This window comes from Terrapene carolina, unplaced genomic scaffold (assembly GCF_002925995.2).
Source record: "Terrapene carolina triunguis isolate 2854851 unplaced genomic scaffold, T_m_triunguis-2.0 Scaffold136, whole genome shotgun sequence".
In the NCBI taxonomy this organism is placed as follows: Eukaryota; Metazoa; Chordata; order Testudines; family Emydidae; genus Terrapene; species Terrapene triunguis.
In genome coordinates this window covers 8,625,168-8,647,488 of record NW_020664487.1, presented here as the reverse complement: position 1 = coordinate 8,647,488, position 22,321 = coordinate 8,625,168, and the positions used below count along the sequence as shown (strand labels likewise).

At 39.7% G+C, this 22,321-nt stretch overlaps 1 protein-coding gene across 1 annotated transcript in view; it reads right to left on the bottom strand.

Annotated features, from left to right (window-relative positions):
* Window positions 1-22,321, bottom strand: part of CENPC (centromere protein C) — a 60,231-nt gene that overhangs the window by 37,601 nt on the left and 309 nt on the right. Inside the window, exons 2-12 of the mRNA XM_026653328.2 lie at window positions 16,134-16,180; window positions 14,516-14,580; window positions 14,100-14,197; window positions 10,251-10,341; window positions 9,860-10,142; window positions 9,222-9,425; window positions 6,183-6,592; window positions 4,362-5,247; window positions 3,061-3,099; window positions 796-878; window positions 370-438 (exon numbers count right to left, since the gene is read on the bottom strand). Of these exons, the coding sequence (XP_026509113.1) occupies window positions 370-438; window positions 796-878; window positions 3,061-3,099; window positions 4,362-5,247; window positions 6,183-6,592; window positions 9,222-9,425; window positions 9,860-10,142; window positions 10,251-10,341; window positions 14,100-14,197; window positions 14,516-14,580; window positions 16,134-16,180 (2,275 nt within the window). The remainder of the gene's footprint in view (window positions 1-369; window positions 439-795; window positions 879-3,060; window positions 3,100-4,361; window positions 5,248-6,182; window positions 6,593-9,221; window positions 9,426-9,859; window positions 10,143-10,250; window positions 10,342-14,099; window positions 14,198-14,515; window positions 14,581-16,133; window positions 16,181-22,321) is intronic.

Below are 22,321 nucleotides of genomic sequence, written 5' to 3'. Positions count from 1 at the left end.
TTTAAATTCATTTTAAAAATTAGACATGGGTTAATTATGTTTTTAAAAGATGGAACTAACAAGTCTTGCCTATCACCATCATGACCACTTCTGCTTGTTTGTTGCATTCCATTCTCCCACCCTTGACATATTTTTCATCTTAACGGTAGGCTCTTGGGGATTGCACCTTTCTATGTTTGCACAATGGGACCATAATCTGATTGGGATTATCATACTACCATAATATAAAAGAGAAAATGAACAGCATATTTCTTATTTTTCCCCACAAGAGTTTTGTGGGTCTTTATTGCACATAATAATTTATTGCAAAATTGAAAGCCTAGTTGTATTTCATGCACTTACATAAAGGAACTTAAAAAATAACCTTACCTAGTTTATGCTTTAGTGGTGTGTTTGACAAAAATTCACTTGCATCACCCTTCAAGGCTATAGATTTATCTGAAAAATGCAATATAAATCACCAAACAGGGATTACCATGATCACATGCTATTTTTTTCCACAGGACTCTGGCCTCATTACATTTACATATAATTCAAAACCAAAGATATTTCAAAAATTTAGGTAAAACCCACTTTCTGAAGAAAAAAGCATTATATACATAAGTTAGTGCATTCATGGATGATCCCAGAACTAAAGAACAGACCTTCTGCCTCTTGGTCCTCCGAAACCTTTCATGATACTGCATGCAATTTTAAATTAAATTGAGTAGTTTTAAATACTTTAAATTAAATTTGCAATATTCTCATGTATATATAAAAAAGGAACTCAAAGAAAATGCCACCTTTAAACCTTACCTGAAGATGAATCCTCCCACTCACATGCAATAGGCTCGTCATTTTTTGAAGTAAATTTTACATAACGTTTCAGTACAGGCCCACTTTAAAAAAAAAAAACAACATCGGCATGAAAATGTTAATTATGAAAAATAAAAACATTACAAAACAAATAGTATCAAATTTCAAGGTTTTTTTCATAATGCATTAACAATTTGTCCTTCTAAATATGTCAAATATTTGTCAATGTAATAAAAAAACATAAATGAGGGAAGAGGAAAAGAGGCTGTGGAAATGGATGTAGACATTCCATTGTACATTTGCAGCCTAGTATGGGGAAATGGGAACAAAACCACATCTGGTATTTAAAAATTAAATTGATGAAAATATTTGTAGAATTGGAGTTGCAGAACATCTGTACTTAAGGGGCTTGGAAGATAGAGGACATGGTATCTATAGATGCTCGAGCACAATGTAAGTAATGCAATGAACTTGGTAGATTGTTTTGCCCAAACAACAGAAATGCTTGACTGACAGACATCTGGGACAGATTAGAAGCCCAGAGCAGCCATAAAGAGAAAGTTTTGCACTTGCCCACATAAGACTCCTGACCTAGAAGCAATAGTCTCCACACAACCCTTTCTAGCTAAACAGCTGCATAGGCCATTGAAACTACAGAGACACTACTCTGGAGTCTTACTATAGATCCTTGATTTAGGGGAAGGAATTGAAGGGCAGTTGGGTCCATTCTCCCTCAAATATGGGTACAAAACTAGGCAGTGTGTGCACACTGCCCAACAGACATGCTAGCTACTAGCAGAATGCGTGAGCTTGTGTGCCAGGGAGCACATCATTCAAGCGTGCGGATCCATGTAAACAATTATCGTGAGGAACCAGTTTACTCTAGTAAACATCAGTTCTGTACTTAGCATTTATATGGCCCTTTCTATTGGTAGATCTCAAAGCACATTACAAACGTGTGTAAGTATTGTCCCCATTTTATTGCAAGGAAATGGAGGTACAAAGGTTAAGTGCTGTGTTTAAGGTCAGCAGCAGCTGGGAAAGGGAGGGACAGCCAAGCTTCCAGGACCTCTCATTGCCCCCATTTATGCCAGAAACAGGGAGACCCATCCAGGTCCCACCACCACATGGCTGCCACAGACAGGAGTTGAATCTGGACATTCCCCGGCTCTTCTAGAAGCCTTAAAGCAGTCAGCTTCTCCAGATGTCAGAGCTGCATTTCTTCAAATCAGCACTTCATTCTTTGACTCCTTCACTTCCTGCAGACAGACTTTTGGTGGCATTTACTCCATCTCCCTCACCACCCTTCCTCCTCTCCTCCTCCTGACAGACACCAAGAACCTTTCCCCACTCCCTTCTCTTCTCCATGCCAACACTCTTTGCTCCTCATCATTGTGCCGCCTCATCTTTCCCTTCCTTCCCCATAATGTTCCATAGGTATCTATAAGTGCTTTAAAAAACGTTTTAAAAGGAGAAGGGAGGAGACAGAAAATCGTTTGGAACTTGGACTATGTTAAGCCCAGTCCTGAAACTTGATCCTCAATGGCCCAATAGCCTGCTTGCATAGAGTCCCAATGAAGTCAGAGGAGTTCTCTACAGATCAGACTGCAATAACAGGGCTTCAGGGAGCAGTCTTATCATTGTTACACTCGTCCTCCCTTCCTGCCTATTGTTGGTTACACTAACTCCATTAAGGCAGTTAGGACCCAACAGTCTGTGTTAAATTATAACCAAAATACTCTAAAGCAAGCTGAACATAAAATTTGCAACTCCACCCACCGAACTCTGAGACACTGGTGTGGCAAACCAGAAATTCTGCAGCAGCTTCATTTAAATTAAAATATTGTGTTTCATTGAATTAAGATATGAAAATTAATAATAAAATCAACAGATGAGCCCCTGTATTATTTTGATATTACATTCCCTGACTGTGGATGTATGCATATATACAATGCCTAGCACAATCCCAATCTCAGTTGGGACCCCTATTACCATTAATAATATACTCTTACATCAATAGTAATGCTATTGATACTACTGATAATACTATTAGTATTATTGGTACTACTGTTAACAGCTATTTACACCAAGCAAGATTTAAAAATGCCAATCTGATTTGGGATCAAGGCAACAAGTCTCAGGAAAAAAAGCAAAATCCTGGTGATGGCTCATTTATCCTACCGAGAAGGCTTTGCAGCGCTGCTATGGTCTCTTAGTGCTGAGAAATATTAAGATGACAGTTCTACACACAATAGAGGAAATTACCTGTTATGATTCTTGTTTTTCTCAGGTGCAGGAGAGACTCTAGAAGAGATGCAATTGTTAGTAATCTTACTGAAAGTAATTCTTTATAGTAAAGAGGGGCATATGGAAGGAATTTTAGAAAAATAGTGATACAAAATAAGAGTACAGAAGTTAGTTTGGCTGAATCAGAGACAGGCTTCATCAGCAGTAATGACCAATCATAAATCTAGTACTAACTTCACTGCAAGTAAATATTGTGCAAAAGTAAATATGACATCTCCTCCTACTACATTTGTTAAAAGTAATTGATCAAAGTAACAGATTCCTTTTTTTAAATAAGTAATATCAGGAAGTCATAAAATTGCTTTTTCAAGCTCAACGCTAAGGTGAATAGTTTGGTCACTTCTCTTGATGCTTGTCACTCATATTTTAGACATTATTCTTGGTATTTAGGATTAAGGTGAGTGGTAATTTTTAGACTGTAATAATGACTATTAATAGAATTTACTTTTCATGGTCTCTTCTATTTACTATATAAATCCACTCACCTTGAAAAATATCAAACTAACCAATTTGATTTGTTTTTGAACAGTTTCCACACCGTTTAATTTGTGTCTATGTATTTCTAACATTTCCCTCCCCCATTATCTGGATGTCAGACTCGTAGAATGCTGCAATGTCTGGCTTAACTATATTATTCAACAAAAAACCCTATGCATAAGCAGTTTCCAAAGAACTATTTCTATCAGTCTTGGTTTTGGAGAATTTGCTATTTTACAGGTCTAGACATTTATATGATAAGAAGAACAGTTACATTAGACAGAATAAAACATTTAGATATCAAGGAGGAGGACAAACTCTCTTGGATCAGGGCATAAGTCAAACACTAATAGGGTTAGGAGGAAGCACCCCCTTATGAACAGGTTGTTCCGTATTTGTCCACTATAGGGTTTCTTGCACCTTCCTCTAAAGCATTTAGCACCGGGCACTGGGAGACAGGATACTGGATTAGACAGGCCCACTGGTCCTATTTGGTATAAGAATTCCTAGATTCCTATGTTTTGTAAAAGTATTTTAAAAAAAAAAAAAAAAAAAGTGAGGTCCCAACTCAAGCTGATTGTATCCTTTAAAACACAGCTGATTACTTTTTAAAATTAACAGCCATGAATATAAATTCAAGTCTGAGTTTCCTCTTAAGGCTCGTCAGAAATTTTACTGAATTATTCTATACCTTAATAATGCCTCAATTGTTCATAAAACATCTTCTGTCAAGATTAAGTTGCACTGCGTATTCATTTAAAAAAGTACACAAAACCACTTACTGCGATCGGTAGACATTACTCTGTTTTTTATATTTTGTTTTCACAGATGCATTTGACTTCTTGTGTTTTTGTTCTGCCATGTCCTGGCCAGAAGAACCCTTGTGATCTGGTGTATTCCCAGGTTCAGCATTTTCAGGATTTGAACAATCAATCATATTTGTTCTTTGATTAATCCGAGTAGCTGTCCTCTGTAGAGATTTAGCTGATGCTCTTTTCCCCGCAGAGTCTTCTGTATTGTCTATGAAAATCTGTGAAGGTTTTTTAGATTTTGCAGGAGTTTTGATATGTACATTACCAGATGTTTCCAGTGAATGTATGAAGTTTTTAGGTTTGGGGGATTTACGGGACTTCTGTAATGCAGAAGTCGGTGATTCCTGTTGCAACGAAGGGGCAAACACTTTGTTTGACTTTAAAAGCTCTCTTTCAGCCACCTCCTCTATGGGCTCACTTTCAGAACTCTCCTCTGAGATTTGTATCCTGGATTTTCTACAACTGGATTTAAGGGTAGATTTTCTGACTTTGTTTCTTCGGTTTTCTACCAGTTTTTTAGATGACGCAATTTTTGAAAGTTTCTGCTTAGCCGTTTGTTTCTTGTGGGATGAACGTAGAGCAGTTTTTAAAATGGACTGGGGAGGTTTTGGAAAATTATGATCCTCTTCTGAAGACACAACCTTCTCTTGAGGCTGCTCAGTCATACTACAAGATCCAAAGGGATCTTCATTAGGTATTTCTGTTGGGTTAGGTTGTTCTGTATCGGAAATATCTGTGTCTGATTTGGAAACTGAAAAAGTGAATTTTTTGGGCTGTATCTGTTTCAGGGCCGTGGAGTTTTTCTTGTTTGGGGTTCTTGTGGATCTTTGTTCGTGTGTGTGTTTTTTACTCTCTTCTGCAAACATACAAAAATGCACATGTTAATTTCCTTTTTTAACACCATCGGAACAGCTTTATATATAAAACGATATTATATGATTAACTGAAATATCATGAACATAAATTTTTCTCTGATGGGTGATTTCACTTAAAGTTCTCAAAGCAGCACTATCTAGTGAATACTCTGTGTACAGTGGTAAAGATTCAGTGTGCCACATTCCGTTCATCTACTGGGTCCTAATCCCTAACCTAGAAAGATTTGCAGCAACTTTTGCTCTCACACAGCTGCTTCCAAGTCAACTTTCTACTCTTCCTGTTAAGTAGTTCTCCCCCATTATTCCTCAAATGCTGATTCCCTGCAGACACACCACATATCTCTAGCTCCTTCCCACAAAGTTGGGAGTGGAACACAGATGTTACCACCTTCCTTGGTCCCCATGACAACAGGGAAGCAAGTAATCACTGCTACCTTCCCTGATATCTCCACATGTGGGCAAGGGGGAAATGAGTCGCTGTTGCCTCCCTTACTGCCATATATACACATACACCATAGTTCCTCAGTTGATCCTTCCATCCCATTCAGGACTCCTCCAACCTGCCTCCCAACTGCTGAATAATCATAGAGAGTCTCAGGAATAAGGGGACCTAGGAATATTTTCCTATGTTCCCCATTCCCTGATTTAACATCCCCTGGAATCAATCAAAATATCCCCAAGGAGATCAGCTCCCAGTAGAAGTACCACCATTCTAAACCAAAGGAAAACGTCTTCGGTTGTTGACAGATTCAGTTAAGAACAGGCAAATCAAGGGCAGAAGGATCTCCCATTAATAAGGAATGTGAAAGACTAATTGTTTTCTTTCATCATAATTCAATTTTCAACATTTGCCTTTGCAAGTATAAAAATTCAAAGAGTCTTTACATCTTGAACTGTTTTTCTAAATAGGACTTACCCATGTGAGGACTGCTTTGCCTTACAGATTTAAGAGCCTCTCTCTTTTTGTCAGATAAACCTAGATTTGTATCCGAAGCATTTTGTAACTCGGCTTGTATCCGTTCAGCAGCGTCACATGTTTTCATTTTCGACTGTTCCATACGAGTCAGTTTAACAGGTACTTCATTCTGTGCCTTTCTATCCTTGCGTTTCTTGCTTTCTTGTACAACTGCCTTTTTCTTTTCGGAAGGCTGAGATTTTGGCTCAGGCTTTGATAAGGCCTGTTTCTCTATTTTTTTGTTCTTTTTGGGAATTGAAAACCAGGATGTAAAAGAAAAACCATCCGATTCGTCAATTAAAAACTCACAGTCATTTTCTATTCCTAAATCTTTTACAGGAGAATGTGGTGGTGGTATTGAGGCTGAATACCTAAGGATAAAAATACAAAAAAAGGGTTCTCATGTAATTTGGTTTAGCAAATATAGAAAACAGTTTTAAAAATAAATGAGACAAAGTATTAATGGAAAGATAAATGCCGAGAATGTTTTGGGTTATTTACCAACTATATAATATCTGGGGGAAAAATCACCAGTAATTTGAGCATTGTACTACTATGGACAATATAATAATCCAGACAGCAAAATAATTAAAATTTTAACTTGTTTTTCCTGGAACGTTCTTCCATACTTTACACTTGTATGTTCAAGATTTTAACCACCAGTAAACATTTTCAGAAATTGTCTTATGCCAACTGGGACTAATGGGCTTCTGTTTTTCATTCCAACTAAAAGGAAGATGATTTAATTCAATTTGAACTTTCATCTCTGAGCAGTATTCAAATGCTTCAGTTTAAAAACTCTCAGAGTTTAATCCTGCAAATCTAACAGTGACTTTACAATATCTGAGCATGTTACAAGGTACTGCTCAAATGACTGCAGCATTCATTATTCCATCCTGTTTTTTTCCTGCCACTTGACCAAATGGGGACAACGCCCCTTTTTTCCTATCTGTGGCCACAGGTTTGTACCTCATCATTAACTCACTTTGGAGAGCCATAACACTGCTCCCACACGATCCCCATCCCAACTAACTTCCTCTCCTATTAAATTAAACTCCCTAGAAAGCAATATCCTACCTCAGGCTAAGAACCATACACCCAACTTCCAGAGAGCATAGCTCTACCATCGCTCTTAAAAGTCACTCCCACACAGCCTTGCCCCAGCATAAATCCATCTCCACCCCACTCAGACAGGTGGCTTTAATATCCACAAACGCAGTGTGAATGAGGCATATCTTCTCAGTAAGCTGGAACAGCATGAAGATTTGTTCCATCATGAAACTGCCAGGACTAAAGCCAATTTGCTATAGTCTTCTCTTGCTCCTTAAAATATCAGCAGCTCAGACCAACAACACAGAAACAAAATTTTTCCCCAGGACAGACAGAAGAGTAATGCCACAATAGTTACAATAGTCTCATTTGCTGCCTTTACATTTCCAAAGCAGTAAAATGACTCGTGTGACACTGGTCAACGATTCATAGCTCCGGAGGCCAAAAAGGACAACTTTGAGCTAGTCTGGGAGCTCATGTTCAGCTGATTATCTACCACTGCCCCCAAATCTTTTCCAGAATCACTGACGAATGATGAAGAGTCCCACATCCCATAAGTATGGCCTACATACGTTCTTTGTTCCTAAATGTACATATTTACATTTAGCCACATCAAAACACATATTGTTTGCTTGCACCCTGCTTACCAACAGATCTCTCTCTCAATGACCTGCCCTCTTCATTATTTACCACCCCACCCTCCATCTGTGTCATCTCAAACTTTTTCAGTGATGATTTTATGTTTTCTCCAGGTCATTAATAAAGATGTAAAACAACATAGGACTAAAAATGGAAACACACCTGTTCAATGATTCCCCATTTACAAATACATTTTGAGACCTATCAGTTAGATAGCTTTTAATACATGTAATGGGTGCCATGTTAATTTTATATCGTCCTAGTTTTTTAATCAAAGTGCTATGTGGTTACCAAATCAAACACTTCACTGAAGTCTAAATATATTACATCAACACTATTACCTTTATCAAGCAAACTTGTAATCTCATGAAAAAAGGTATCAAGTTGGTTTCATGAGATCTATTTTCCATAAGCACATGTTGATTGGAATTAATTACATTACCCTCCTTTTATTCTTTATTAATTGAGTTCTGTATCAGCTGCTCCATTATCTTTCCCGGGATCAATGGCAAACTGACAGATCTATCATTACCCAGGTCATCCTATTTGCCCTTTTTTAAATATTGGCAGAGCAATAGCTTTCTTCTAGACTTCTGGAACTTCCCCAGTGTTCCAAGAATTATTGAAAATCAGCATTAATCGTCCAGGAATCCCCTCAGTCAGCTTTTAAAACTCTTGGATCAGAGTTATCTGGACCTGCTGATTTAAAAATGAGTCTAACTTTAGTATCTGCTGTTTAACACCCTTCTGAGATACTAATGGAATGGAAAGAGTGTTATTTATGGACTACATCAACTGTTTTTTCCCCCAAATACAGAAATATGTATTGAACACTTCTGCCTTTTTTGCATTACTGTTGATAATTCTACCATTTCCATCTAGTGACTCTTTGTTCCCAATATACTTAAGAACTCCTAATTGTCCCCAACTCCACTGGCCATAGATTTCTCCTTTGTACCCCTTTGCTTCCCTTATCAATTTTATACCATTCCTACCTTCTGATTTATATTCACTACTATCAACTTCCCCTATCTTCCATTTGTTATATATCACTCTTTTTATACCTGCCTTCACTTCCCCTCTAAACGTTGTCCATTTTTTAACCACTGGCCTTTTTCCTCAATTGTGGCTTTTTGGGCACCTTAAAAACACTTTATTAACTGCCATTATTTCCAATTATCTTTTTTTTAATTACTTTTAGTAATCAGATGGACTGCTCTAATACATCATTCAGTATTAGATAAATTTGTTGCTACAGTACTTCAGATTGTGTTAATTACTTGCTAACAATTAAGTTTTACTTCAATGCACCTTTTTTCAACAGCTCCTGTTGTCAAAGCCACTAAGAATGCTGAAGAAAGCGACTTCTTTTTCTGTTCAGAAGGTACAGTAACACATTTTGCTCTTTCCACTGGAACTATCTGCTCTTCTGTCCTTGCCGGAGGACCTTCTGACCTTTGAACTTCTGTCTGTCTCTTCATCATTGCTGGAGTTGCTTTTTCATCAAGACTTAATCTATATGTAAAAAAATAGTATTTAGAGCTGATACTGTTAATCTCTAAATGTACTTCAAGTTTCTTCCTAGATCCTCCTCCAGTTTACATGATGTTTCTTAAAAAAGTTATGAAAATATATCATTAAGCTAAGAGCAAACATTCTGTCAAGCAACTTAAAATATAGTTTTGCAGGTGACTATTTTAGCAGCTCTACATTTCTATTCCTGTGACACTGTGATGTAGTCTAACATTAACTTCTTCTACCATGTCTGATAACTTGAAGTGAGTTTGCAAAAAATTTTTTTGAAGGAACCAGGGCTATCCAATACTCACACAAAAGTCTCATTTTAATCACTACCACTTGACTTAAATTTAACTGTGAGCACTGAAAACCGCTATACAGTAGAATTTACAAACATTTCTTCTGTAGATTTAGCAAGAGAAGCAACTTACAAGTGTACAGATGTTTCTGCTTCCTCAACAAGAAGAACAGGTGATCCAATGACCTCATAATTATCCTCATCAGTATCAAAGATGCCAGCAGGGCTTTGGCTTGATCTTTCAACAGCTTTTAATATACTATTTGTTTTTTTGTTAGAGCCAACAGGATCATCGGCATCAAAAAGATCATCTTCACTTGAGCTTGTATCTTCTTTTAACACACACTGCTCTTTTTTGTCAGAACTAACTATGTTACCAAGTGCTATAGATTTCTGATGTGCTTCAGTTGACTGTCCTGTTATAGATATTAAACAGCATTAGTGTTTTCACCTTAAAAACAGTGTAAAAATCCCAAGAAATATTTACCCCCAAAATTTTACAATTCAATGATAATAGCACCAACCTGAACAGCTGATTGATTTTACTGGTGATGCATCTACAGAGGATGTAGATTTAAATATCTTCTTCACAGAGTTAAATAAACCTGAATTCAACTGTAATGTTTGACAGTGAACAGCAGGAGAGGTAGAAAAGAAAAAAGTTTGTTATGATACAGCAACAGTAAAAATATTAACAAATATAAATCCTTACATTACATCCCTATTTTCTGATCATAATCTTGCTTAAAATCATTTAAAAGCAGATTCTCATCTCAATTTAATACAGACAGTTCCTGACTGGAAATGTAAGTAAAGTGATAAAACATTCAAGTAATTAAACCACTTCAAGCCTCTCACCACAATTCAATTCTTAGTCCTATAAGATGCTGAGCAAGTTATTTAGCCTCTGCATCAATGTAGGTTGATGTAAGTAATTGATTTAAATCACTTTTTTTTTTTAAATCACTCATGAATCACATTGAGGCTTTGTAAAAACTAATTTGAAAATCTGTGCTATTGAAACTTTAGTTTAATATATAATAAACTAAATTATAAATGCTGAGGAAGAGGAGTGTTAATACCACGGCTGATGGAGTATCATTTGATTTTTACAAAACTGCTATAACCAAAACAAAATACTGAAAATTAAGGCCCTGTCATAAACATACAGCTAAGGGTAGCATAAAATCCCTCCTTACCTGTAAAAGGTTAAGAAGCTCAGATAACCTGGCTGGCACCTGACCAGAAGGACCAATGAGGAAAGAAGATACAAATCGGGGGGGGGGGGGGGTGTTTTGTGCTCTGTGGGTGTTCTCTCAGGAGACAAAGGGAGAGACCAAGCAAGTAATCCAGCTCCTACTAAAATGATACATCTAATATTACAGAAATAGTAAGTAACAGCAAGAAAATGCGTTAGAGTATCTTTTGTTTTAGCTTGTGAATTTTCCCTGTGCTAAGAGGGAGGTTTATCCCTGTTTTTGTAACTTTAAAGTTCTGCTTAGAGGGGAAATCCTCTGTGTTTGGAATCTTTTTGTTACCCTGTAAAGTTATCTTCCATCCTGATTTTACAGAGGTGATTCTTTTATCTTTTTTTTAAATAAACTTCTTTTAAGAACCTGATTGCTTTTTCAGTGTTCTAAAGACCCAGGGGGGTTGATCTGTGCTCACTTTATAACCAATTGGTTAGGATATTATTCTCAAACCTCCCCAGGAAAGGAGGTGCAGAGGCTTGGGGGGATATTTTCGGGGGAGGTAGAGCTCCAAGTGGCCCTCCCTGAATGTTTGTTTAAATCACTTGGTGGTGGCAGCGATACTAAGGGCAAGGAAGGAATTTGTGCCTTGGGGAAGTTTTTAACCTAAGCTGGTAGTAATAAGCTTACTACTTTCATGCGGGTCCCCCACAGCTGTACCCTAGAGTTTAGAGTGGGGAGGGAACCCTGACAGGCCCTAACGCTGCAAATTCTTAAGCAGGTTTGTAACTTTACTTGAATTTTGCCATTGACTTCAATGGGACTATTCAGGTGTGCAAAATTAGGCAATGTGCATAAATGATTGCAAAATCAGAAATTCATTTTTTTTATTAAAAAATTATCTTAGTGCCATCAAATCTTTGTTGATTTAAAACAAAACTGCTTCACAATGAAAATACAATACATTAAATAAATTTCAATACATTAAAGTTATTGTGAACTTTTTTTATACACAGGCCAAATTTAAAAAAAAACTGAGTTTAAAGTTAAGCTCTTAAAGCTCAGATTTAGCCATCTAAGGGTGGGATTTTCAAAAGCACCTGAGTACCTTAAAAGCAAAAATCCCATTGACTTCAAAATACAAATCATGATGGACTATTACTGCCTCGTCAAAGGATTTCAGTTTTATTGATTTGTGGAAGTTAAATGTATCAGAAAGTGGTATTGGTTGCAAATATAGCAGGGGCTATTTGCTTATTAATTTTTTGCTTGAGTTTGTATTATTCTCACAGTCAAAATGTTAAGTGAAGCTCTGGACTTGTCTTTTTCAGCATAGATGAGCATGTTAAGCGTGAAATTTCTTAGTACAAAAAACCTATATAAAATTTGAAACTCCACTAATGAGCAAGAAGCTAATTAAAGTGTCACATCTACTTCAGTAATTTAGTAAGACTATAAAAAGGGAAGTGCTAACATATAAATTAAATGTCTTAAATTTGAAAAAATGTAATTAAAGATCGTAATTTAAATAAAATTTTATTATTGATTTTTTTAAAGTCATGATTTTTATCAACCCCGGAGTAAAATAAGGAATATCTCCTTACTCAGTGGTGTTGTAAGAATAAACTGATTAATATCTGTAAAGCAACTGGATAGGATGTTGACAGGGGCCATATAAACATCTAAGTAGACCACACACATACAGAAGCACTTGTTCTGATAAATATAGGACCCCTACAATGACCTGTCTTAGTTGAAAACCTGAAATATGCAGAATAGTGGTAACAAACTATGGGTATGTCTACACTGCAATAAAAAAACCCAGGACACTGAGTCTGAGACTCAGGTCAATTGACTTAGGCTTGCAATGCTCGGGCTGCAGGGCTAAAATTTGCAGTGTAGACATTCAGGCTCAGGCTAGAGCCCAGGCTCCGAGACCCACCCTCCTTGCAGGGTTTCAGAGGCTAGATTCGAACCTGAACATCTAGACTGCAATTTTTTGGCCTGCAGACCAAGCTCCATGAGCCCAAGTCACCTGATGCGAGCCGGCTGCGGGTCTTTTATTGCAGTATAGACGTACCCCAAGAGACTGCAGCTTGACCCCTTTGGTAGCAGAGACTACCCAGACAGGTGCAATCACAGGGCAAAGACTTTCTGTTTCAATGAAGCCAGCTAGGAAGTGAACTACTCAAAATCTTACAAACAACTGAAGATTATGTGCTAACAAGCTCCTTTTATTCAAGCGTCATCCTTCAACGCCTCAATTATACTACTTCCATTTGATTGCTGGGAAGAACACCACAAAGAAAGATCTAACAAACACAACTGAATTCTTTTGCACTAGGGCACAAGCTAGCTCTACCAACCAGCAGTGGGAGGGCAAGGAATCATTCATTGCTTTTTGCAGCAGTGGGAGTTTTAATTGTAAAGGTTTAGTGGGACCAACGGCTGAAGCTGGGAGGGTGACAAGAGAAGCAGATGTTCAAGGGAAGTTTGAACCAGAGAGACTACCAGGGAAAGTTATCAGGAATGAAAGCTGGGTAAGCTATTATGAGAAAAAGGATGGGGCAGGGAGATAGACCACTTTTGTTAGAGAATATGCCCAAATTGTTTTAACATGACAACTGAGGAAAATAATGTTATCAACTGTTACAGTAGAGCAGCAGTTCTCAAACTGTGAGTCGGGACCCCAAAGTGGGTCAGGACCCCCTTTGAATGGGGTCGCCAGGGCTGGCTTAGACATGCTCGGGCTCAGGGTTGAATCCCAAGCCCGACTGCCCAGGGGCAAAGCCAAAGCCCGAGGGCTTCAGCTCTGTGCGGCAGGGTTCAGATTGCAGGCACCATGCCTGGGGCTGAAGCCCTTGAGGTACAGCTTTGGCCCCCCAGCCCAGAGCGGTGGGGCTCGGGCTTTGGCCCCCCCACCTGGGGCAGTAAGGCTTGGGCAGCCTCAGGCTTCAGTCCCCCCTCCTGTGGTCATGTAGTAATTTTTGTTGTCAGAAGGGGATCACGGTGCGATGAGGTTTGAGAACCCCTGCAGTAGAGGGCTAAATTATGCCACAAATATAAAGAAAATGTACAGACTGTATACATCAAGAGGTACATGTATAAAACTCTGTCCAATGGGAACAAAAGGGAAACTGTTCCCCACACCAAACAGTTACATAGTTATATTAACAAACTGACCTCTTTGCTCAGTAATAAATCCTCCTTTTGCTTTAAGATGACAGGGGTTGAGCAATGTGTTATGCTTGGAGAATTTATTGTAGAATCACTAACACAATCTAAAAAGAAAAAAGTAAATGTAACGAGATAAATGGAATAGTACATAGCTTGCATGTTTTCAAAAATATGATTTACTCAGAATTAATGAGAAAATATCCAGTCAACAGGGAAAGATAGAGTTTATGTAACAGGTTATAGTGCAGTTTCCATGTATTTTTTGAAAGATCATTGCATTTTTTTGCATTACGCTATAGACATGCTACATGAAAAATCAAACCGCTTATATAACTACTCCTTTTCCACTAGGTGAAATTAAGGAGAGTGTTACGACTTGCTCATAAAAAGATAAATCAAACAGACAAAAGTTTGAAGCTTACTTTCAAAACAATCTCGTATAATTTTCAGTACATTTTGGCCTGGCTGTACATTAATCTGTTGTTTTCTAGAGGGAAGAAGGAAAAAATACATTGAATGAATCATTTGCAGTAAAAAGTTACCTACTTTAAATTTGCACGTAGCCTGTTTATCTCAGCATATGTAGCAGCAAGCACTATGCTTACCTTTACATAATGGTTGACAGTGCAATCACTATTTACATTAGTTCATAACTTCCTGTAAACTTTTCATTTACCATGCTTAGTTTTCTTCATGGAGTGTTTTGGTTGGGTTTTTTTGTTTTGGGTTTTTTTTTTGAAAATTCAAGGGAAAACAGCTCAACCAATGTTGAGTGTTAGGGGAGTGAAGGAATGTCTTCTTCCCATAGAACAAAATTTACAACTTTTTTCCTAAACTGCCGTACAGGTAAAATGGTTTGAAAATGAAAGGTGAAATCTGGCATGAGAGCAGCCCTCATTGGGTATCACTGACTAGTGGATAGGAAGAAATTGTTTTTTGATATGAATAAGTTACAAGGTTTTAAAAATCAGATATTAGGCAAGCAGGGTAGATTTTTTTATTAAGCTAATAAAGTGTGCACCTAAAAATGGACTCCCAGCATATGCATGTGTGACTTAGACGCATAGTAAAATAACAAAATGTATTACTGCAAATTGGCAGGGACAACTGCAAATAGGGAAATGGCTCCTGCAGAAACTAAGGTGTGAAGGGGCTGCATAAGGTCCCCAGTGGAACTTGCAATGGAGGAACAGATTGAGGAACAACTCCTGCAGACTGTTAAAGTGCACAAAGGCCAATGAAGCATACCTGAAAATACTGTAAAGTGCTTTACCCAGCTGGGGGGTGCACAATTATAACCCCATCCACACTGGAAGCTAGGATAGATGGGGAACGGAAACAGAAATTTCCCCCCATCAAGTAACAACCAGTGAAAGCACAGCAGGTTGGTCCCTGAAGAGAGCACTGAGCTTCCTGCCCCAGAACTGCCAGCATCCACCCCCTTCCAGTAGCTCTTTGACAAATAGCTTGGTAAGAGAGGCCTGCAAGTCCTTCACCCTCACCACCAAGATCTCTATCCAACCTGGGGTGGCTGAAATCAATGCTCTGAAAAGATCCTGGGGCCTGAGAAGGGAGTATCAACAGGCCCTACCTTCACTCACCCTCTTACCCAGAGGCAAATCAAAGGGTTGCTGGATGGGGTAATGTAGTAGCTAAGAAGCAAAAAGCAAGATTAAGGTTGTGTACACAACCTAAACACTGGCATTAACTGACTTCTGAGTGACCAACCATGCACTTGCTTTTCAATGTCCACCTTCAAATATTCTATTTAACTGAGGATTGCTCAACTGTCCATGACATCCAAGAGAGAAAAAAAATGAGATGCTTCCAGTATCGCTACTTCAGTATTTAACATCTTAACTTCCACATAGCCACATCACAAAAATAAAAGCAAAACATTAAGCAAATTTGATAACCAATTTAAAGGGATATAGCTGATAGACTGCAATTATGATATTATCCTGATATAAACCAACATAACTTTCACAAGTGGTCAGTGTCTAAGAATTAAAATTTAAAATGCAAGCACAAATTAATTACCCTCCTCCGCTGCAGAATCTTGCTCTGTAGTCATTTTTTAAATGATTCTGTTAAAAAACAAAAATCAATTTCTTGTTATCAAACATGATACTACTTGGAAAAGAAAAGAAATGGAAATTAATTGAACTAATTCTTGTTCCCTGAGTACATCAGTCCAGAGGATTCCCAGGCTTTGGTTTTGTGCTGGTGTGAAACAGGTAGGAATTCCCTTAGCTGATGCTTTTTGGCCCTCTACAGTACTGGTAGCTGTGCCCACACATGTATACCAATAGCCAGTAACTCAGCTTACCTCTAAAATAGGGGTGTAAAGCATCCAGACAGCATGATTTAATTACACGGCACACATGACATTCAGGTTCTCCAGAATCTAAGCTTTCACTTGAAAATTTTCTAGTCATCGTGACTGCAGGGATAATTTTTCTAAATGAACCACGAATGTCACTGATGCAGTCACGTCTCCCTGAGTCTGCAGACTGACTGACACAATGACTCAAACGGGTGAACTCCCATGTCTTCTATCAATCTGATTGGAGCATCACCTTAATGTTGACACTAAAGTGTCATTTAAATAGTTTAATTCAGAAGGTCCCGAAAGTGTGGGGCGCATCCCCCTAGGGGGGCACGGAGGAACACTCGGAGGGGCGCAGCGAGCCAGCCCCAGCTCCTGACCCCACCCCCAGTCCTGCTCCCAGCCTCGGCCCCGCCCCCAGTCCGGGCCGCAGCTGCATTCCCAGCCAGGATAGGGAAGAGAAAGAGCCTGCCTTCTTCACAGCGCCTATCAGGCCAGGTCAGGAGACAGGAGATATGGGGAGAGAGACACATGGGGTTGCTGGGGGGGGTCACAGACGGGGGCTCATAAGGGCTAGTGGGCGAGGGCAGACTGGGGCAGGGGATGAATAGGAATGGAGGTGCAGGACCATAGAGGGGAGGGAGGTGCAGAGCTACTGGGGAAGGGGGATGGCTGTGTGGGGGCACAGACACACATGGAGACAGGGGATGCAGGGACATATGGAGACATAGGATGGGGACTGGCTGAGGGGGTGCAGGGACACATGGGCAGAGGGGGAGGAGGTGCAGAGATACAGGGGGAAAGTGGGATGGCTGAGTGGTGGCAGAGACACACATGGAGACAGGGGAGGATGTGCCTGACTGAACGGAGAGGCTAGGGGTCAGCCAGGGTCTGCATGGGGACACTCCCTAATAATTCCTCCAGGCCCTCCCAAAAAACCTGCTCCATACTTTTTCCACCCATACCCAACAACCCTTCAAGTTTATACCCAGGCTCCTTCCCACCAATTACTTCCCTCTCCCTCAGCTCCTCCGTTACCCCGGACTCCCCCAAGCCTTTGCACTGCTTCTGAGGGGTTCAGGAAATACCGTTCTGTACTGTAGTTTAAATGACTTATTACTCAGAGTTCTGTATTGATATGCCTAGTAAGGAATCTATTTGTCAAAAAACATTTCCTGAATCCTTTTTGTTGTCTGTATTGTTAGACATTCTTGCTGACAATTATTTTGAAAATTACCGAAAGAATTGTATGCAGAATTAAAATATTGTGTGCAGAATTTTTAATTTTTTTTGCACAGAATTCCCCCAGCAGCATTTAGTGGATGGAATGGAGAAGGGGAGGGAAGTGGGCTTGGAACTAAGTGTTGCTGCAGAGAAAAGAACAGGGAAGACTCTCAGACTGGGAAGGAAGAGAGAAACAGGGAAATGAGGATGGGGAAGAAATAGAAACAAAAGGCAGAAATAGCAGCAGGTTTAAAGGGGAGCTTATTTTCTCACTGATGATTAATGCAACAATAAATCACCGAACAAATATAATATTCTTCTCTCGAGCTATATAAATCTCCTGCTGGCATCAGTGAATTCTACTGTGTATTGTGGAGAGTGCATAGTTCTGAATTTATACCATAATTAAACAGAATTCAGCCCTCTCCTCCAAGTGAATCTGGCACCCTGCTCTAGAACCTTCCTACCTAGGTCCTTTTTAAGCAAGAAGCAATGGCTACAAACAGTATTTCAACACGGTTCTTTTGGTGAGAGGGGCAAACACACACACACACAAAAGGGTTTGATGGCTTTATTCCACTAATAAATCCTTGGGGTTTTTAACCTTAAACTTGTAACATGGCTAGGATGGGCATGCAGGCCACTGAAGAAAATTGCCAGAATATTCTTATGATTAACAACACATAGATATATTGTCATGGCTCTGGTCCTGCAGTTCTTCTGTGTTGTCTTCCGCACTATTTGTATTGAGTCAGCTCTTGTGTTGCCATTAGATGTTGAGGCTTAAGGCAGAGTAGTCAGAGTCCGGTTGAGATGAGAAGCTACTTCATCAAAGGTGAAGCAACAATGGTATATTAGGAACAGAGGGTCCTGTGGCACCTTTGAGACTGTAGAAGTGAGGTTCTTACCCACGAAAGCTTATGCTCCCAATACTTCTGTTAGTCTCAAAGGTGCCACAGGACCCTCTGTTGCTTTTTACAGATTCAGACTAACACGGCTACCCCTCTGATAATGGTATATTAGAGAGCTACTGGATATTTCACTACCTCGGAGCACTTAGGTTGGAGCTGTCACAGCTTTAGTAGAGCGCCTCCTCTTGGCCACACACCAGACTGTTGATAAATCCTCTATCTAGCCCCCCCTTTCTAAGAGCTGCAACAATGTTACCCATTGCCCAGTCCCTGGAACCAGCAGGGGCCCCTCAATGTTTAATGTTAGACAGTTACAGAGTCATGTTAACACCTTGATTCCATCTAAATTAACACAAGTCCCTTCGTCCTGGATCAGCCTCTTCAGGTGATCCCAGACACTTACCAGGTCACTTTATTGATAGGTGATCTCTCCTCTGATAAGTCAGTTCTCCTGGACAGTAGTCAGCCAATTTTTTAGAATGATTCAATGTCAATGGGAAAGCACTTAAATCAAGGACCATCTATTGTTAGCCCTTTGCCATCAACCTTTGGAATTTAAGTCCAGCATGGAGGTAACAGGACAACAGAGAAGGTAAAAAACACATCACAAATGGAGTCTGCAGTCTGATATAGATACATATAAAAAGACCCCAATATCAAACAGAATTAATAGATTGCACATACTGATCCCCCAAATTGTCACAGGAGCAAAGCCCCAATGCTAATGCACAAAAAGCTATTCAAAGGAGAGATTTTTAGCTTGTATGAAGATACAAACTGTTTCAAGACAAGCTTCAAAATGGCACTGCTGGGATTATGCCAACCTGAATAATGCCACTGCAGAGTACCCAAGCACTCCGCAGAGAAACGACAGGTTTGTGCTTTGAGGTAGACAACTTTGAAAACCGTTCAGATCAGCCTCAGGACAGCTTTTAGCAGAGCGTCTCTCAGAGGAACTAAGATAGAATTTCAGGTATTCCTGTCTAAACCTAATGGGGTCCTTGATAACATCTGCTGGCACATCCAACACTCAACGCCACACTATACTCGACTCCCAGGCACTGAATACACCTCTCATGCCTAGGCGTGACTGAATGCGAAACTGCACTCAGTGGACACTTTAATGCCTCTGAACTTCCATTCTTCCACCAGCTAGACAGGAACAAGGATGACATCCTCTGAAGAAATAACCAAAGCAGCCACGCATCATGACAAATCCAAAGGGCTCTGCGGTAAAGAATACATCAAAGCCACCACTTAACATGAAGCAATCTTCCTCAAGCATCAAAACCCAATGACAGTACAAGAGCTGATTCAAAGCAAATAGCGATCATGTCAATGGAGAAACAACTGCAGGACCAGAGCCTTGACCACAAACCTATTCGTTGGCTATGACACCAGGCAACAACGAACCCCCAGGACTATATTGTCAAGAAAAGCAGTAGCAGAGAAGTCATGGAGGTCCAGATCATGTAAACCAATATACACATGGACTAAGAACAAGTTACAAGTTATCTCTTAAATAAGAATGAGTGACTAGAATGCTATTAATCTAATGCATGGAACAAAATCTGGTAAAATCAGAGAGTCGGAACTAGCAGCAGAGGTGCAGATCCAGCAGGGAGTTCCATTGCTTGAACATGGTCAGAAAGATACCAGTTGGGAAGGAAGTAGAGGGAGCGGAGATACAACAGTCAAAATGTGATCCTGAGTGTACAGCTACTGGTAACTCAAAGCCATCTTTAAGATCTGGAGCAGATCTCACCTGTAGCACATGAGAAGCAGAAGACTGAAGAGTTACAAGCCTATGGATATGGTATTGCTTGAGAAAATTTTACTTGTTGCTAGTTCTGTTTCTCTTAGTCCTTAGAAGGCCATGTCTAGGACCTGCTACCAGAAAATGGAGACGGGAATATTTAACATTTATGAGACTCTCCAACAGCTGAGGAAAACTGCCTGAGAAACTTTAAACACAATAGCACAAAGTTCACACAAAATCCAACTACTGTAAAACTAAGTTTGATAGGAAATCATGTATTACATTGTGGAAGCCTGCTTAACAACAGTGTTGTGGTGAGAGAGCAAGTTTAAAACACATATGTAATACACATGGTAGAACAAGCTATTGGTAATTAATCTACAAACTCTTAAGTAAAAAGCATTTGTCTGCATCTCAGAATGATTACTTAGACTGACCTACAGAAGTCACCTTTAAAAATGAACTGCAACGGATTTTTTTTTAATTTAAATTTTTTTTAGTTGATCCCATTTTTTGCTTCTTCATGAATCATTTGCTTAAAAAAGGACTAAATATTAGTTTAGCCAAAAAAAGGTTTGCTTATGTTTTCTTTATTTAGCCTGAGAAATATTAGGGATGTCAATCCTGACCTTCCCTGAAATTGCTGGAGAATCAGTGCCTGGGAGAATCGTTGGTAATCTCGAATGTGTATGAAAACCTCTCACACCTTAACTAAAGAATTGGGAATTCTGGAACTTCAGGAAAGACTTTCTTTCTCATAAATGTTTTTGAATGTTTTTTTTTTAAGTCATCATTAAAAATCTATTCAATTTTAACTGCTGAGCTTTCAGTCCTTTGTGATGTCATAATCCCACTGGTTCTTCTACATAGTTCCAGACCTGAATTTCTAATATTTAAAATAAGTACATCATAAAGAAGCATCATAAAGAACACAGACTTCTTTCCCCCCTTTGCAGGTCACCATTAACAAGTCAACATTTGCCATTATATACCAGTTACCATAGTTATTTCCTATTATAACTACATAGGAAAACTTCTCCAATAACCCTAATGCGCAGTAACTGCTGGGAACTGTTGAGTTTAATGAGGATCCTGCTGTAGCAGGGAGTACTAGAAAACAGATTATCAAGTACACTAAGCTGTCTGGATGATAGGCACTTCCTAAACATCCCCTTGTGTGAGACAAAGAGCCCCAGCACAGGAGACTGAGGGCTTGTCTACACTACCGCGCGGGGTCAATCTAAGATGCGTAACTTCAGCTAAGTGAATAGCACAGCTGAAGTTGAGATACTTAGATCTACTTACCGCGGTGTCTTCACAGCGGTAAGTCAACAGCTGACGCTCTCCCATCGACTCCGCTTGCACTTCTTGTTCTGATGGAGTAGCGGAGTTGACGGGAGAACACTCACCGATCGATTTATCGAGACATGATAAATCAACCCCTGCTGGATCGATCGCTGCCCATCGATCCAGCAGGTAGTGTAGACAAGCCCTAAGAAGCCAGGAAAATCTACCTGGCTTGCAGCATGCAGCTGCCATCACACAGGGCAGCATCAGCCCACTTGCAACAGGAAGGAGACCGCAGGCAAGATGGGCTGGCCTGTGTCACAGGTAGAGTGGACAGCCGACACCGCCTTAACACCTACATCTGATTGGCTCTGCCCACTGTTGTATGCTTAGGCAGTCAGCTCCATAGGGCATGGGGGCAAGCTTTGTATCCATACAATGCCTAGCACAATGGGGCCCTGGCCTATGACCGGGGCACTTGGGCGCTACTGTAATACACCTAAATATCTACCCCCGGGGAGGGGGCTCCTGGGCGCTACCGTAACACACCTAATAAATAACTATCCCCCGTGGGGCTCCGGGGCACTATCGCAACACACCTAATAAATGATTACCCTCCTTGGGGCTCCTAGGCACTACCGTAACACACCTAAGAAATAACTACCCCCTGGGGGGCTCCTGGGCGCTACCGTAACACACCTAAGAAATAACTACCCCC